Raw genomic sequence first — 18,976 nt, 5'->3', positions numbered from 1 at the left:
ATTTAGTCTGTTGCTGCTCTGTTTCATTGTTTGATCAGTGAAAGTTATTTTGTTCATTTTTTGACAGAGTAAAATGCCTTCATAAACTTTTGACTCTGTTGGAGCAGAGCATGACAGTAAACAAAGAAAAGCAGGTCCTTTCGAGCTCATTCCTGCTAGGAGTAACTAGCTAACAACTGGTACAAGGGTGATTTTCTATTTCGTGTAAGCAAAAGTCACAGTCACTCAAAGCCTCCAGGGCAGCCCCACGACCTGGTTTAGTACAGATTTCTGCTGTTCCAGCTCCTGATGTGGCTTCAGGACCTGCTAAGCAGAGTGTTTAGCAGTAGAGAACATGAAAATATATTCACTGAAGCATAATACCCAGTGAAGAATATATACAATAAAAGTAAGTGTTTGTACAGCCTTGGCCAAAATCACCCTTGTTATAACTTCATCAACTTAAATGCTATTGATTTTTCAGGTACCACTGACCTGAAGTTGCTGGGATTGTGCTCGGGATGAATTTGACCTGTACTGTTAAGGCCAAGCGGAATCACAATTTAGAAAGTGCAATGCAAAGAAATAGTTACCGTGTGTTCTGCTGTCTTGTAATTCTACACCAGTCACTCAGAGTTCAGTGCACTGTTGAAGAGTCTCATCTTTAAACAGGTAGAAATGTGTCTGCAAGTGCTGTAGCAAACAATAAGACAAAAGAGCTTATTGTTCCCCGTCATATTTTTAAGAGTGGTATGTTGCAAACCAGACAGCTTGCTTTTTCTGCGCAGAGCTGCTGGGTCAGCTGGCACAGCTTCGTTTCCACATCCTCCTCACTACTGGGTTCAATGTTGCCAGTGTCCTTTTTCCGGCACACTCAAAACAGCCAGAAGAGAAGGCTGGTTTTTATGATCTTGCTGCGTGTCCTGAATGAACACGTGTCACGTATTGCAACGCGCTGCACATTGCAACTTGCCGCTCATCTCATGCCTGGGTGTGATATGCAACATGGGATAATGTGCTAGAGGAGACGACAGGCACAGCACAAGGCTCTGAAAGCCATGAGAGGCACTGAAAGCTTGCGTTTCTGGTATGCAGCAGTATAGATATTTGAAAGGTTAGGTTTGGTCTATTTTTAAGTAGCCTTCACATTGGGACTGATCTAAAAATGAAGGTGATATAAAAATTGCACGTGTCTCTCCTGATTTGTCAGACATTTTGACAAAATGCATAAAAAAGGCTCTTTTTGAATCAGAGAGATTTTTTTCTGAAGTAAAGCTGTGCCTCTTACTTAGAAGAGGAGTCTTTATATACTTGATTAAAATGCCAGTGCTGTCTATTTCACTCCAAGATCAGCATTTTCAGATTTTAGCAAAGTTAAAGAAATATGACTTTCCCACTTATTGTTTCGGAAGATTTATTCACTTGTGTAAATGAATTTTAAAAAATTGGCAAGGCCTTTTATCTCGTATAAAATAAGTCTGAAGATAAATGATCTTTTCCGCTAACATCACCTATCATTAAAGTGGCTAAATGAAAATCAAAATGTGTTGCTATTTAGTGCCTGCTCGCCTTTTTACGGGAGATGAAATTGAGCATGTTTACGGGGCAGGAATTGTCAGCGATGCTTCGATTTATGGCATTGTCCAGGATACAAATTAACAACCACCATGTGTTTCCCCCACTCTCCCTGGAAGATGGTAGCCCTCTCTCCCCAAAGTGTGTGTCTCCAGCTTGCTGTGCATGCTCCTATCCTGCCTTAAAGAAAACCCGCAAACAATGTAAAATGGTGTTGCATTGAACTGAAGTGCAAACATTTTTCTGTGTCTTTGTAAACAGGAGTGCATGTGAGAATGAAACAGCTGGAGGTCTACCTCCAGAAAACCCCTGGGGATGTGTCACACTCATTTCTCCAGTCTATGCAATCTCGGTTTAATAAATTGGTAATAATACTATGATGAAGTGCTCTTTGGTTTTGGTTTGCCATTTTTTTCAGAGGGTTTTTTTGCATAGCGACTTGCAACATAAATTACAATAATCTTCCGTTCAGGCAGTTTCCTATTTTTACTTGGTCCTTTGTTCCTCAGAGAGGATGGGGGAGCCTGCAATGGGTAAAAGGGAAAGGTGTACTCTGGTGAAGCCTCTATTTCACTGTGAATCCTACATGGTCTCTTCAATGCTTTTGGTTAAATGCATTGCCCTGGCTCGCTGTTCTGCATGTGGAGTTCAACAGAGCAGAGGCAACAAATAATGTTTAATTGTATCAGATTGTCGGGCAATTTTACAATGGTAGAAATCCATTAGGGACAAACATGAAAGTAGCAAACTTGTCTTTCTGTTGATTGGCATGAAGTAATGAAAGCACAGTCATAGCTCTTTGTGGGAGGAGGTATGACTCTTTGCTGATACCCACTTATAATTATCGGACTAACTAGTGCCCCAGGGCAAAGGATCTTCAGCAAATACTAAATTTCTTGGTAACAAAGATATCCAAAATGGTGATAGCTGATGCAATGTCAATGCTTTATCCCTTGTTCCATTCACCAGGGAAAGCTGGGGAAGCCTGAGTAGTATGAAAATAAAAAGAAGGTGGAAATGTGTGGAGGAGTTTCTGCTTTGAACTGTTTTGGTCCCATCTTCTGTGATAAGGTCTGATTCAAAGCCTGCCTAAATCCATTTTAAAATTCCCATTCCCTTCCAAAGTATTTACAGCAGTCACCTCTTCCAGCCACTTCAACCTCCCTTTTACTTTACTGCATTTTCTTGTGCAGGTATGCAGGCAAGTGGTTTGTGTAGAATAAAATAAAATAAAATAGTAACTCAGCCCAAACCTTTCTACCATTAGCAGTTCTCCCTTTCCATGTCTGTACTAGTTTGTTTGGCCCTGAGTCCAAGGTGGAAGTACTGACAAATTTCTCTTCAAAAGCATCGCTGGAGGAGGGTCAGCCTCCAAAGGTTTATAGCTGCGCTTAGTACAGCTAATAACCCCTGGGCTAAATGCTTATCTTCCTTTATTTCAGTTATCTGAATTGGGGACAGAGGGAGGATGACATCTCTTGCCATTTGTGCAACACTTTTAGATTAATATTGCAGCTCCAAGAAAAAATGAATACTTGGACTTTTGAGCAGAGAGTGGAACCATGAAACCCATAGGGATTCCTCTCGCACTGGTCACTAGTTTGCATATTGCAAGTTAACTGCAATTCATGAAGGGTTCTGGCTAAAAATAACATCAGGGCTCAATTTTAGCTGGCAGGAACTACTAGTTAAGAGGTCAGGGGAAGCTGATCCTTCAGGAGCCTTGTCTGTGCATTGGCTGGTGCGGTGAGGTGACCTCGTCTCCTCTTGGCCTTTCCTTGGCTGACTCAGGAAAACGGGGTGCAGGGACTGTGGGCAGCTGGGGAAGGGGACATTTGCTGTGGTCCAGGACTGTCAGAGGCCAAGCAGTGAGTGCTGGCTGCTGCATGAGTGGAGCTCTGCTGCCCACCGACAGCAGTCTCCACTGGAGCCTGCCTTCCTCCGCAGGCAGGCATAACCCTACAAAGGGTGACTTGGTGCATAAGCAGATTTTTTTAAACAAACAAACAATTCTAGTTCTTTTGTGTGATATCTTCATTTTATTTTGTTAGCCTAAAATTGTAGTAAAGCAAATCTGTAGCCTGCGTTACTAAAATCTGATCAGATGACTATGGTTCAGAATTATTTCCACGTTATACTTTGTTTTAATATGAAAAATGCCAAGAGCTAGGCCCAAGAAAAAAGGCTGACTCAGTTCCACTGAGCTCTGTCGGAAGAAAGTCTTATTTGAAGATGAGAGATGTGTTGGTAAGGCTGTCTGTCATCTCTAGTTTGTTAAAAAAAATTGCTAGGAGGCACTAAAGCTGTCCACTGCCTTTCCCTCTGTTCCTTCACTCAAAGGTGCTTCATTCACATCGACTTTACCATAGCGGTTTTGTGTAAAACAAGATTTGATTTTAGAGTATTTAAAGGTTACTGTTCTCTCCGGTGCTGCGCTGCAGACTCATGTGTGCTCCACTGCAGTCGTCTTCCCAGCCATTGTAGAGAGCAGATAGGCTATGTTATGGAAATGTGGGATTTTTTTCTTCTGCTAGCTACCGCAAGCCTTGCCGTGGATCTGGCAGGGAACATTTTCTTCTGTGCTGCTGTGGCAGCCTGGGCACCACAGCTTCCCTCCAAGCTGGGAGGTCCTAGTCAAGTTGCTACATGGCCAAGTGGCAAAAGAAAGCCCAAATGCAGTGTGACAGCTGGGTGGCAGCCTCAGCGAGGGATGGTAGCTTTGGAACAGCCTCTGGTCCCACCAAATCACTGACAGTTACATCAGGGAATCTTATCTGTACTCTAAGATATCAAATCCATTGTGGATGATCCTCTGGGATCATCCTCTTCAGATCCATCTCAGAAAAAGTCAGTAAAAACTAGATTGATATCAGTGATGAACCAAGGGCTCCAGGGCAATACTCTAAGTGCCCCAGGGAAGGTGGTGCAAGGTGGATGGTATTAGGGGTAGCGAGAAGGATCTGGGTCGGGTTTTCCAGGGCCCTACAGAGAAACTTTCTACCCTTTGTGGCTGAGGCTGGAGAAGACAATTGCATGTCCCCAGAAGGGGTGTGAGCATCCCAGCAGGGCTGGGAGGGAGAGAGGAAGGGCACAGCTTCTGAGCGCAGGGAGGATGCCCACAGCCGCTGAACGGGAATGCCAGAAGCGGGTTCCCTGGGTCTGATAATATCAGATGTGAGCAGGTTTTGGTCTCTTCCCAGGGACTTGGACATGTGGAAGGATAAGGGGAAGAAAAAACTTTATGAATTCTTTTGTTCCAAGGAAATATCAGCAGTGAGGTGAGTAAAGGAGAGCTGATGAAGATCTGCAACAGTCTGTGATTTTTATGTGGTCCTGCCTGCTCTGCCAATGTGCAAGAAGTGGCACAACAGGGATCTGTCTCCTTGGGTGTCTGTGCTCAAACAGCACCAAATCCTTCCCAGGAAACTGATATGTTTACATGACTCCGTTTCTCAAACATATAGAGGCAATAAATTTAAATGTAGATGCTCTTTTACAGACTAGTCTCCCTGCAAAACAGTAACACCCAAGTGAAAGACATTGTTCGTGCTGCTTTAACAGGCCTGACAAGCTGGATTTTCCTGCAAGTCATAGCAAATGTGGGTCCTGGAGAACGTATGCTCCAAATGTTGGGGGGAAACAAGTGACAACTATGTTTTCTATGTAATCACCGGGAGTGGCTTTGCTTTCCTTGTTTTACTAATAAGTGAAATGTGCTCGTGAAGAGGGAAATGTTCAGGGAAGTATGAGAAAATTTAAGAAGATGTCTTGTAGTGGATACCTGTGCCTTTGCTTCACTTAGGCACTCCTGGAAGGTTTTATTACCAGCACCGAGTTACAGAGTTGCATGGTTGCAAGCCTGTTTAACACTGATAATCACCTAATCTGCACTAATAGTGAATATTCACAGTGAGGTCCATTTGCATGTGAACAAGCAAGTGATTTCCCGTGGCATTCAGTGCTCCTTAATTGAGCCCGCAGTCTGTGGAGGCAGATGTGGCAAAATTCAGCGTGGTGTCAGTAATGTCAGTAATGCATCACTGTTTGGAGAAAGTTAGTTTGGACTCTCTTAATATACAGCTCCACCGACAGCAGCCTGTGGCTGAGAGCTGGGCCAGGAATTAATTTGGCCTAGATGTCTTGAGTTTTTCAGAGAGCTGGTACACAGCACCACCGTGATTTTTCTCTGTTAAAAAAACCCCAAAATTTCAGTTCATAACTGCCCTGTGAAATGGGAGAGGGCACACTGCTGTATTCCATTGTAGAATTACTGCACCAATGAACCCAGAAATTCAAGGAGTACGCTATTGAGGGGGGTGTATTCTGGGTAGGATGAACTGGATAAATAAGAAGAAGCTGAGAAGGAAAAAAAAAAGCCAACAGCAAACAAATAGGATGGAAGTGGAACAGAGAGAATGGACTGGAAAACAAATACAGGACTGTGCAAAAAATAAGAGTAAAGATGCACAGAAGGAAGATTTCTAATAAAAAATTAATAGGGTACATATACTTTATATAGAACACCATTCACGCTAACACACCTTTGGAGTGCGGTTTGCTCTTTTATATACAGCAGTGGCCGATCTTCTGCTGTAAAAGGCCATTCACTCTTGGAGGGTTGAGCAGAAGGAGTTGAACTGGTGTGAGAACTGGTTTGCAAACCTCAGTTTGCTGAAACTCCAGTGCTATTTTTACATAAAAAATACAAAAAGTTTGTTTGTCCTTACTCCACTGGAAAAGTAGCAAACTTTGCTGAAAATCAGGAAGTACCGTAGTCTTGGGGGCAAGGAAACAAATCTTTCCTTCCTCAGTGCCATGATGAAGAGACTAAGTTTTGGGTTAACAAAATCACAGGGGATCCAAAATCAGAAAATTCTTTGAGAAATGTAAATTACAGGGAATAAAAACGTGACCATAGTTAGAACATGTCGGTGAAAGAACAGGAGGAAGAGATAAAATGAATGCTGAATCCAGGAAAAAGTCAAGGACAGAGGGCTTGAAGACTTAGATCTTTGAATTCTGTTGCCTGTTGTTGCAGGCAGCCATACTTTCCAGTCCTGTTAAAAAATGTGTCAGGATTTGGGAATTTGTGCCCAAATGCTGTTGGGAGGCTTGCCAGAACTCTCTTGAATTATGGCCCCTGAAGAAGAGGCAAAATTTGAGAATCGCTGAGACTAGGTATAGAGTGACCCAAAAACAGGGGAAAGGCAGTGAGTGAGAAGGTGGTCTGATGACGGACATTTCAGAAGGGCAGGTTGGGTCAAACGGACCCGCAGACTTTACCAGCTGAAAGAGCGTTTTCTTTGTATGTGTTTGTTATGGAACCAAATACCGTGAGTGCTCAGATATTGCCCCAGGAAATATGTTTGTGCAATTATTTCATGTTGCCAAAACATGAGGGGAGGGCATTGCTAAAGCTACTAGGGAACGTTCAGAAGACAAGGTTTCCTTTGAGGGGAGCAGCTTAGGTGCTGGCTGGGTTTCACAGGCTTCATTTACATATGCTGAGGCTGCGCCGTTTCCAAACTACACCACCCCTGCAACTGCCTTCCTCACTTTTCTCCTCTTTCGGGCACTACGCTCAAAAAAGCACATTAAAACATGTGAAAAAAAGATCCTAGTGAATAAATTTATACTATGGCTGGGATTAGACGCTTCGATTTCAAAAAAGAAATAATTCTTCCCAAGCAATGGGGAACCCTTGTTGAAACCTAACAGTCTTTTGTAGCTGGAATCGTGCTTGGCATCCCTTCCAGGTAACGCTGGAACTGCCAGCAAAGTTCAAGCTGTAATGTGGACAGGGCCATAGAAAAGCTCTGGGGGACTCTGTTATTATTACCTATTGCTCACACTGTCTACGGTGCACTAAGAAAGTTCTCCAATCTCTGAAGCCTGTATGGTGAGAGCACCACTAAGGTCACAGTTTATATTTATAAGTTAACTTGCTAATTTGAAGGGAAAGCAGTGAAGTGAAAATGTAGAAAATAGAAACAACATGAGCAGGTCAAAATATCCAAAACAGCAATATGAAATGTTCCAGTGTAAATACATTTCTATAAAAGGTGTGAATGAAACTTCAAAAAAAACAGATGATGGATTCGGCACAGTCAATGAACACAATTATAAGTAGGTATTGAAGGAGAATATTCCACCAACCATGGATCCACACACAATAATTAATAAGAGCTGACTCCACTCCAGGCAGGCAGGTGCCCAGCATTATTTCACAGTTCGCTGTTCGAGGGGTAGAGGTACTCACCTTTGCCCCAGATCTTAATAATTTACTGCAGTTTTATCATTAAATCAGCATGTAATTGGGAAGGAAATTAGTTTTTTTTCGTCGTGAGAGCAAAGCAATACCGTTAATTTAATCATTCGTAGGAAAGGCTTTCTATAGTCATTCGGTATTTTGCTGTGGTTTTTTTTAATTAACTAAAGTAAAAACAATGCCATTTTTGTCATCTGTGCCTGGTGAAAATATGACAGTGTGATGTGATTTGCAACTTAAGCGCAAGCCGGGAAAACTGTGCGTTTTATCAGGACTGGCAATAATGAATTACGAGGGAACACAAATAAGCTAAGAATATATCTGAGACCTCCTACCATTTCCGAAGTTTCCAGCGTCTGTGGGAAAAAGGCTATTTTGAGAATTGTACTTCTGTTTATTTATTTTTTCTCTCAGCAAAATCGCCGTAGCCTTGTATAATAATTGAATTCATTTAGCCTTTAGAATACTCAAGTTTGCAAATAACAATGCAAATGAATATTTCATGACAAGGAGGATGATCAATTATAGTTTTGTGACTTTGACTGGTAGCCCAGCGCGACAGAGCCAGCGCTTGCATTTCACCGGACGTTTTGCACCCAGCTAATTAAAAAACCTGCAACTTAAGACAATAAGCAGTCAGGTGAGGATAGTTGAACGAGACCTTTATCTGTTTGGTGGTGGTTTTTTTTTTTCCCTGTTGTGAGCAATGTTTTGCAGTTCAGTTTGGTACCTGGAGTTTGTTGTGTATGCAGTGCAAAGGGGCATCATAAACCAGTTGCACCTGGAGCAGCCCCTGTTGTCTGGGAAAGGCTTCCAGGAGGAGACACTTCTCCTAGCAGCGTGCCTGGGTTTTCACACGATAAGAGGGTGTTGGTTTTTTTTTTTTTTATTTTCAATAAGAAAAAGCTGGGTCCAGGTCGGAGGGGTTGGTGCAGGGTGTTTATACAGAAATGCACCCTGAGGCAGCGGTGCTGGTAGGAAAAAGCTGGTGGGGGTTGGAGCGGTTATGGGCAGGAGCGTGTCAGTTGCTTGTAACAACCCTGGTTTCTAGGGGGAATACACTCGGACAGAGGAGTGATTAAAGAGCAGCTGAGGAATACTGTAACGTGGCTGGGAACGGGATCAGGCTCCCTCCTTGTAGCAGGTGAGATAACTGTATGAATGTTTTTTATAGACGCTTACTCCATTCCTGGGAAATGCTGGGGCAGGGGATTTTGCTGATGCACGTAATGTGGCAAAACTAACTTGAGTTGCAATTATCGATGAGAAACCATTAACCTGACCAAAACACTTGGTGAGGTGCAAAACCCCCGAGTGAAGAAAAAAAAAAAACAACCCACGTTGGAAGGTGGTGTAACTTTTGCTGAACTCTGGGATAGCCTCTCCAAAGGAAACAGCGTCGGGGAGCCGGTGCAGGCGCTGCAAGGGTTAGACTCGGGCTATTCAGAGCACGCAGGCTGTAGCTCGGCTTGGAGTTACTTCACTTTTTCTTCATAAAAACACAGCTCTGCCTGTTGTTCTCTTGGACGGGGGGGGGGATGGGGGGGGGGGGGGGGGGGGAGTGGGGAGGAGGAGGAGAGCAAGCGAGCAAGCCAGCCAAGAAATTAAAAAAGATGGGGAGAGACGCGAGCTGTTCGAGCTGTTCTCCGGCAGGAGCAGAGTTTTGGGGGTGTGGCGTGCAAATCTGCTTTGAATCACAGCGTGGTGCCGCGGCCGCCGAGGTCTGAGCGGGTTTTGCAAAGATTTACTTCACTTCAGGCTGGGTCTGCCCCTGGGTGACGTCACGGGCTGGAGCCGCGGCACCAGCAGGCTGGATGAGTGACAGCCCAGCCTACTTTTTAATAGCTTTGTCATGTGACGGGGAACGGTAGTAAGACAGGTGCCTTCGGTTCACGCTCAGAGAGGGTCTCGTTGCCTGCATGAGTGTCTGCTGCCTGCCTCCCTGCCTCTGGACCGTACTTTGCCAGCTTTCCTGCCGTCGCTCCGCAGCTGGATGGCGTGGGACATGTGCAACCAGGACTCTGTATGGAGTGATCTCGAGGTGAGGGGCGCGGGGGGTGCCGAGGGGCGGCGGGGCCGGGGGGCTCACCGGGGAACCGGCAGGGCGGCCGAGGCGGCATACTTTGCAAACAAGTCCGAATCTTATCTTAACTCCAGTAAGTTTGCTATTTTAAGGTTACTCTGCGATGCCTTGAGCAAATCAAAGCTGAGCTCCTGTCATCAGTATCTCCTGCAGTTGGAAACTATTTTCATGTGCCTCTGGCTCGCCTTCCCGTCATATGCAATATTTATGCTCCAAGATATTGATATGAATCGGTGTCTGAAGTCTTTCCAGTGGTGTTTAGTGGCCTGATTGGAAAAATGCCATGTTTATTTAGAATGAGATTAACATTTCTTTTTTTTTTTTTTTTTAAGTAGTTAAAATTAACCAACGGCTTCATATTTTAATTGCTTGTTTCACTGTGCTCTGTCGAAGGTTTGTTCATTGTTTATCAGCTGCAGGATTCAAACATGCACGCAAGAATGAATACCCTGTTGTTTGGCTTTAGGTGCTTTTAAAAGAGATTTCTGGAAGGAGATGTTTTTTCCCTGCTTCTTGTGGTACTGGAATAATGACGCTGTAGCTAATGTCCCGTAGAGCAGGGTTCTCAGTCAATCCGAGTAGTCCAACAAATGGTTAAATCCCACTGTACAACAGAGACAACAGGATGAACCGTGAGAATAGAGTTTATGCAGGACTGTGTGAACTGCTGTTGCTGCTGCCGCCGCTGCTGATGCTTGTGTAAAAATAGACGGCAATACATCAAATCCACAGCTTCTGCTGGCTACAATTCATAAAGGAAAAAAAAAAGGCAAGTAGCTCCCTGGTAATCTCTGGAGTATAAAGTGAGGTTTGAGGATTTCGGCATGTTTGCATTCGGCAAAATGGAGCGTTACCTGAAAGTTCGGGCAACTTGCGAAGCGAGGCAAACTTTTTTGGACCCCATGGAGAGGAATCCCATATACAGACCTGCTCAAAGGAACTAACCCTCTGGCTTGGAATAAGTGCTTAAAATGCTCCCCTCGGGCAACGGGGGAGGGAAAAACAGGTTACAGGAGATGCTTTTTATATAAGATGTTCATGCCGTAGAGAGCTACCCGTCTAAAGTAAAAATGTTACGTGTTCTCCAGTATATTTTTCCCATCTGACGGAGCATGCGTGTGGATTCTCAAGTCTTTTAGTCGTGATTCAAATATTGCAGCTTGCCATTGTATCTGCTGATTTCTGTTTGCATATTGTAATTGCTCTTATCTTGTTTTGATTTCTTGGTAAAGTGGAATAGATATGGATAATTCATATGTCCTGTAGCTATTATGAGTCAAGGCTGTAAGTGGATGACTTTCTGGCTCCGAAGTCCTAATTGTTTCTGAGTAGCTGGAGTATCCTGTGGGTTGTTGTCTGGATTGTAGCATGGGTCTCAGCTGCCGTAGCTTCGTTTTTCCATCATGTATTATTCCTAATGCTGCTAGGAGCTGATTGAGGAACCAGCTTATATGGAAATACTGAAGATTTATTTTAATCACTAGAGTTCCTGCAGTAATTTCAAGCTAGTAACAGAATAGATAATTTATGTCAATGACTTTTTCATAGTGCAGAGGAAAAAGAAAAAAAAAAAAGGGTTTGATCTTAGTATTAATTGTAAGGTGGATGGATTAACTGTGGGTAGGATTTTACCAATGTGCTCCTGCACTGCACTTCCTGTAGCAATACTAGCGTCTGCGTGCTGCTTTGGCTCGGGGGATCACCTTTACCGATCTAAAATATCGCAGGTGGCAGGTACTGGAGGCAGCTTTCATTTTTTGAATCATTAATGTTTGCTGTCAACATAAAATGTATTATATTCTCGCTCATGTAATGACAGGACGGCGTGTTGCTTAATAAAGGCCTGCATCACTGTAGCTGATCAGCGTCCCCAGTGCTTCACAGCTTAATGAAGGTGATGTACAGTAAGGTTGCGAAGATTGATAGAGAGAATCCACATGACACACATTCTGTCAAGTCTCTCTTTCTTTCCCGAGTTCATCCCCTTGGCTGTTTGAAAAACTTGTTAAAAATAAAACACAGATTATATTTTCATTAATATAATTAATATGGCACAAGTCCAGTCTTCTTTTTTTTTTTTTAATTTACCTTCAAAGGCACGAAAACGTCCAAAAGGTTAATGGAGAATTATACTTAATTATAATGATTCATTATCATCAGTGCAGTTAAGCTAATTTATTGTTTGCGCCTGATCTAAGAGAAAAAAAGTCTGTTACAGTGAAATAATGCACAGTAATTAACCTTTTGTGTTTAGTGACTGCTTTATCCTCCTAAATGTTACTATAAAATTAAGGCTATAGTTGTGGAATAACTATCATATCAAATAACGGTGGGAAGACAGTAAAATGTATGCTAGCAATGCAGGTGCACCTGTTACAGATGTATAGGCAAACAGTAAATATCAGCGTGTCAGATGAGGACAGTTTTAGGACTTGGAGTGTTAAATCTGGCATCATCCAAAGGCCAAATATAAATTAATAACAAGAACACTTGCTACTAATGTGTCTCAGATTAGAAGCATAATGTCATATTCAGAAACATTGATTTTATTATCATGTCAACATTGGCAAGAGCATATATACTTCATTTCAGCAATTAAATTTTTTTAGGTGACATTGCAGTCACTATAGGCAAATGAAAGCTTCGATGAGCAGGATTTTTTTTTTAATGCCATTGTTTGTGTTGCTTCAAAAACCCGCCGTAGGAACTTTAAAATGCAGATTACCAAAAGTAAACATGTTTAAGTAGGTGGTTCACAGAGTGAAGCTATTTTTACAAACGAAAGCAGTAACAGATCAGCAGGATACTTTAGAAGTCTACGGCATCAGTTATAAGCTACTGACCTCCACAACACAAACCTGAGAATGATGCTGAGAATCTACCTTTTCTGTCAAAAACTAGATTATCCTTTAATGAGATCAGAGATTTCGGCCAGCATCAAAAAAGGTCATCTCTGCATTATAAGATTGCTCCCAGAAGCTTGTGTCTTGCACTAAAGAAGAGGGAACTCTCTATTTTTTTTTTTCCTGTGATCAAAATAATGATAAAAAATTGCGTGCAGTGAAAATTACTTAAGCGGCATTTTGAGTTCTTAAGGTTCTGCAGCCCCTTAAATAATAGGAAGAAAAGCAACTGCTATTTCAGAGACTCATTTTGCAGCCTCTCAGCTCCCTTGCCCCTTGGCCTATTCCGTGATTATCTCGTAGTGTCCTGGTAGACGTAGAAGTTGTCTGGTAAATTATAGCTCGCACCAGCTGCACCGAGTCTTTGTGCCAACAGACAAAATCTTTGCTCGTGGCTGCGCTGCTGCATCCGGCCCGCACACTGCAGGCGCACCGAGATTCCCAGGGACAAAAACCTCAATGAAAAGCACCTTCAGCAGCTCCTGCTTGCATTGTTGTAAAAGGCGGTCCTTGCGGGAGTGGCGTAACGGGTATTGAGCAATTCACATCCATGGACACTGTGTTAGTGCCCTACAGACATCCCTCTTCAGAAAGTGGCACTTTCTGGGTTGACTTCAGTCCAAATAGAAGTTGGGAAATCATTCAAACCACCCAGTCAACTGGTGGGAGTCGAGGAGGACCAGACCTGCTGTTGGCCGTCCGTGACACAACTCTAGAAACACTGAGGGTGGAAGCCCTTAGACTTAGCTGACTTTAAGTGGCTTTTAACTGTTCAGTGCCTGGTGCCTTTGCAGCTTTACGTGTGTTTTGCCGTATACCCGTATCAACATAGATGTTCGGAGGTGAGTTACAAGGGTACGTGGTACAGTGCAGGAGGATTTGCTTCATCAAGCAGCATTGACGTATGGGACTGCGCTATTTGCCAAGCTGTTACTGTGTGTTTTCCATAATTAGGAAATGGTTTTGGTGGATACTCTTACATTTCAATTGCCATGCTAAAGTGGATATATGTTATTAATTTTTTCTTGTGTAGTATGTCCGTCAATACCCTATCTAGCTTCATACTAGCATATAAAAGGACACTTATTCCATGTTTTCCTATTTATCACTACTCTCCGTAAGTCATGGACACAAAAACATTTTACACTGCTGAAGAGGATGCGTGCAGACTAGGCTTTGTTTACTACCTCAACCATAATGTTTCACAGACCCTCTGCATTAGGATTACTGAATCAGATATTTCAGAACCCGCTTCGGTTGTCAGGACCCTGACGTGTAACTGGGTGGCTGTGGTCTGTGCGTCAGGGAAAGAGCACAGCAGCATCACTGACCCGTACTCTTTTATGCCCATATGGTAGCCACCATCATGACTGACCTCAAGGATTACAGTGAGGATCTGTAGAAGTGAAAGTGTGACTATCTCCAGCTTGAGCTAGCCCCCAGGGCTCAAGGCTGTAACAGGCTGTGCCTCTTTAACCTGAATGCATCAGGAAACGCGTGACAGACCTTGCCCAGAGGTATTCATCTGTAACTTCTACCTGCACTGGTTCGCTCTGAAGCAGGAGAACAAGGCCATGCTTTGGCCTCTGCTGTTGGATTTAATAAAGCTTTGAACACTGTTGTTATCAAAGAGTATAGGGAGAAGGAAAGTCGTTGCCCCTGGACAGAGATGTGATAGAAAAGGCAGCTTATGCCCTCCTGTTTCCCCCTGCCCTTTGCATACCTGTATAGAACTAACAATGATCTAATACCTAGTTGAGGGGGGGGGAGTGTCCAGGAAATAAAGTCAATTATAGTGACCCTGTGCCATAGCTTAATTGAGGCTTAATTCTTATCACATGATATTAAAGTTAATAGATTCCTGGTAATTAATGAAACTATTTCTGTGTTGCTTTTTCCTGCAGTGTGCTGCTCTGGTTGGCGAAGACCAGCCTCTTTGCCCAGATCTCCCAGAACTTGACCTCTCCGAACTAGATGTGAACGACCTGGACGCAGACAGCTTTCTGGGGGGACTCAAGTGGTACAGTGACCAGTCAGAGATCATCTCCAATCAGTACAGCAATGAACCTGCCAATATATTCGAGGTAAGGAAAGGTGATGCAAGTGTACATTGCAAAGTCCTTGCTTGCTTTTTTTCTAATTTTTTTTTAGCCTGGAGAACAACAGTTTTACTATTTTTTCCCCTGTTAAGAGACAACAAACGTGGTGATATGTTACAGATTCTGACCGATGCCCTTAGTCCTCATGATCAAAACCAGACCTGGGATATGGAGAGGGGGGAGGAAAAAAGCTGTGAAAGGAATGAAATGGAACTTTTCCTTTTTGAAAGGAAACGGCTGAAGAGTGACGAGAGCGCACTGCCCTGTGGCGTCATGGCGAAGAGTTGCACAGTTGTCGGCTGCAAAGGAGAACAAAAGTTGAAACGTGTTTGTTGTCTTTCGCTTGCATTCCCCGGCAAGAAGTGGAGTGCAGCACAGCAACTAGCTGATGAGTAGCTGGAGTGTTTCTAGTAAAGGTTTTTACTGCTCAGAGCATTACTGTGCAAGGCACTTGCACACAAACTGAGAGGTACTCGTAGTTGATGTATAGGGGAGAAACAGGGTGGATGTGGCAGAGAAGGCAGTGAGGACTGTCAGTAGCTCAGGAACCAGGACATCGTTTGGGATGTTTCATAGATCTCCTGGTGGAGGGCAGTCTTAAAGTAAAAGTTGAAGGGTGGTAGGAGAGATTTAAATGTTTTCTTTACAATTCTGCCTTGAGGATCAGCGTGTACGAGAGGAAGGTTACGATCTCTTTATCGCTGTCTCCACTCTTCTTTCTTTTGTTGTGTGAAGCCTTAGTGATTCTCCACCCTGTGGTTATGGGACAGCTGTGCCCCTCCTGAACCCTAACCTCCTTCCCTCCTTGATGATAGGAGATGCTATAGATCGTCCACTGACTGGAAAATTGGACAATAAATTGATTAGCTGGCAGGAGGACCTTGTGCAACAGCAAGCCACGGGTGCTGCCTCCCCCATGGCAGGTACCGCAGCTCCAGGAAGTACGGCTGGCCCACTGACTCGGGGAAACCCCGAATTACTACAGTGGAGTTTAAAGGCTGGAAAAGATTAACTGAAACAGTATAGTAAAATGCTTACCTAAGATGTCAATTCTTCTTTTTTGTATACATCTCTAAACCCACAGTGATCTCCCTGATGCAGACGAAGTTACTCTAGATTTATACCAGTGTAATTGATAGCAGAAACTGGTACTCTCTATTCAATTTCTATCATTTACACTCAAGTAACTTGGAAGTAATTTTATTCAAATCAAAATTCAATTATCGCCACAAAACCCTGTGCTTAGGCTCTGTTTCTTCATTAGTGGTATAATGTTCCGCGCCTTGTTTTACAAAGTTTCCAAACCCCGTCTTGTTCTTGAATTGCAGTTGTACCACCTCAGGCAGGATACAGCGTGTTGGTGTGCAGGTTTGGATGGTCAATAGCGGGGGGGGCAGGGGACACATTTGCAGCTAGCGTGAGAGAGAGTGGTTTTGCTTTTCATATAATCCAGATGTGGTTTTCCTTATTCATCGAAAACCAAATGCAGAGACATTTTTCTTTTGGAAGAGTCAGTTGAAGATACGGACTTTCAAAATGTAAGTTCCTGATAAGTAATATAACTAAACATCTACTAACTTTAAACACACAAATTGTTCCAGTAAAACCAGTGGAACTTGACTACAGGCTCATTGCTTACCCTGTGCATAACTGCCTGGCTGCACTGGTGGCCACACTGCTGAGTACCAAATTGTCTTGTATAGGTAGTGATGATTCCTCTATATGCCTTGTATAGGAATTGTCACTTCCTATATGAGACAATTCCCATTCTGAAAATCAAAGCATGTTGCAAACAGCGAGGCAAACAGATAAGCTTCTACGTAACCCTGTTGGGAGATGGTGGTACAAGGTACTGGTCATTGCATGTGACCTCTCACGGGCCCATTCGGGTGTGTCTGAGGATGAGCAGCCCCAGTGTGAAGAAACAGGTGGTATGCAACTAGGGAAATACATCTAGGCAGCAACTAAGAGGTCAGAAATAATAGTTTGGAAGTGAAATAAGCTGCTGCTTTCCTAACGGGCAAATTCTATTGTCCTCTTTGCAAAGGCCTGGATTTCCTCGCACTCACCAACTTCAGCTGCAGCCTGCATCGCTGTCTCTGACAGTGCCGTTTGGTCCATACTCACCTGTAGGGACAAATTGTGTTCTAATAGCATTTTGCAATACTGCAGTGACAAATTAGACTATTTTCAGCTTCATAGTATGTTACATTTACGTTTCTTTGCTTGGCTTAGGAAGATGGGAATGAAACAGTTATTTTCTTCTCCCATACATTAACCCCGTCCCCATTCTCCATCGTGCAGCTGGATACCTTGCACTATTTCTCGCCTCTGCCGCTCTGTAATGTGACGACTGGGGGTGCTCAAGAACAGAAGAAGATGTCTTCTTCCTCCAGAGACTCTCTCACATACTCTGCGAGGAACTATTTGTTTTAGCTGAGAGAATGGAAGTTTCCCATTTGGTAATCTCTAGATTTTTCCTTATTGATCTGTGTTGGCTTTTCTTTTGAAAGAAAATAACTTTTTTTTTCTTTTTTCTATCAGATCATCAAGGGAGTAGTATGTTTTATCTAACTTAAGCTTCCAGATGAGGCTTTGTCATACAAAAATAGAAATACAGTCTGTTCAGGGTGAGAGCAAAGAACCAGAATAGCAAACAAATGTTGGGAAGTACAAGAGTAGCGTTAATTGCACAAGCTTGTATGGTGTTAATTGCCAACCCTAACCTTGAATGAAGCATTCTCTCCTTTGAGGTGTTAATACAGTAAATGCGGCATTGTCTAGGTGTTCAAAAGCCCTTTACAAAGTTCCTGGATGTCTCAAGCTGGTGCACTTTTTTTTTTTAAGAAAGGCTTGTACTTTAGAAAATGAATTTTCAGGCTTTCTGAAAATCATGTTCCTGGAAGCTCGCTTGAGCCGAGCACCCACAAGCTTAGACACTCCCAGTGGCACTGAGAGTCTCACGGACTAGAAATTATTAATAGTTATGGTAGCAACCAGGAGCCAAGTGAGATAAAGGTCCAATTAGTCTAGATAGTATGTAACTGTTGAGTATAAATTTCTGCTCTCATCTGCTTAGGTGTGATGAGATGCTGGCCTTCACCCTCGTATTAAAACACACCAGTATCTTGTAGACGCACTGAATTCATCACTGCGTTGTTCTACTTGCATGCCAACGTAACTGATACTAGTCCCAGATCAAGCCGTGTGCCTCAGCGCAGAGTCTCTTCTTATCAGTGTGTGTACATATGTATATTATGAATTACTTGATTTCTTTCTATTCATAGCTTGATCACTTCTGTTTTTCACCTAGTTTTCTTTGCCTGTTGTTCTCACTACTGCAAAGATAAAATGAAGGAGTTCTTGCCCCTCAGGGCACTGTCTATTGACATAAGTTCATGCAAGTAAATAGTTAACAAGTCACCCAAGACCGGTTATTTAGATGGTTTACTGCATCATTCACTTTCATGATTTGCTTTTGTGAAGAACTAGACTTTAAAAAATTGTATTTGTAAAAAATTGTTTTGGCTACTTTTAGAAAATCTGAATGATTAGTTTTTCATTCTCAAAGCCAGTGCTATGTGAAAAAGTGAACAACCATACAACTCAGTGTGGCACAAGTGAGAAGGCTTTTTGGTTGTGAAAACCATTGTCCCCTGAGGCTTCTTGAAATATACTGTACCCTATCATATAAGGTTAGTCATATTTAAAATTATTTATGACCCATGCCTAGCATTTTGGGGAGGGAAGGTATCTACAGTGGATATATCACTCTGCTGGCATTGCTTACAAATAACTCAACTGATGTTAAGAGAAAATGCAGCCCATAGATAGGCAATAGCCTGTTAAAGTATAATGAACTTGTGTAAAATCATAAAGATGTCTAAGTGTGGTATTCTCATACTTGGCAAAACACTTTTTTTAGCCTTTAAAAAGACTTCAGAAGACCTACGTTTCTTGCCCTTCCGTGGATTTCATTATTTACATAATTTTGTATTTCAGAGAGATTCTCACCATATTTGATGACTTTATTTTAAATTGTTTTGCATAGGTGTAGCCCACGTTGCTT

General features: G+C 42.8%; 1 protein-coding gene across 3 annotated transcripts in view; it reads left to right on the top strand.

Annotated features, from left to right (window-relative positions):
* Positions 1-18,976, top strand: part of PPARGC1A (PPARG coactivator 1 alpha) — a 376,447-nt gene that overhangs the window by 303,285 nt on the left and 54,186 nt on the right. Inside the window, exons 2-3 of one of the 3 annotated variants that reach the window (XM_086612014.1) lie at positions 14,713-14,892; positions 17,212-17,322. In XM_086612014.1, coding sequence (XP_086468140.1) covers positions 14,713-14,892; positions 17,212-17,322 — 291 coding nt within the window. Of the gene's footprint in view, positions 1-9,815; positions 9,864-14,712; positions 14,893-17,211; positions 17,323-18,976 lie in introns of those variants that run through there. The other 2 variants (XM_086612016.1, XM_086612015.1) reach the window with 2 other exon arrangements.

The sequence above is a fragment of the Tauraco erythrolophus genome, chromosome 5 (genome assembly GCF_009769465.1).
Source record: "Tauraco erythrolophus isolate bTauEry1 chromosome 5, bTauEry1.pri, whole genome shotgun sequence".
Classification (NCBI taxonomy): domain Eukaryota; kingdom Metazoa; phylum Chordata; class Aves; order Musophagiformes; family Musophagidae; genus Tauraco; species Tauraco erythrolophus.
The sequence above is the reverse complement of the archived record's forward strand: the minus strand, read 5'-3'. Positions and strand labels throughout refer to the sequence as shown.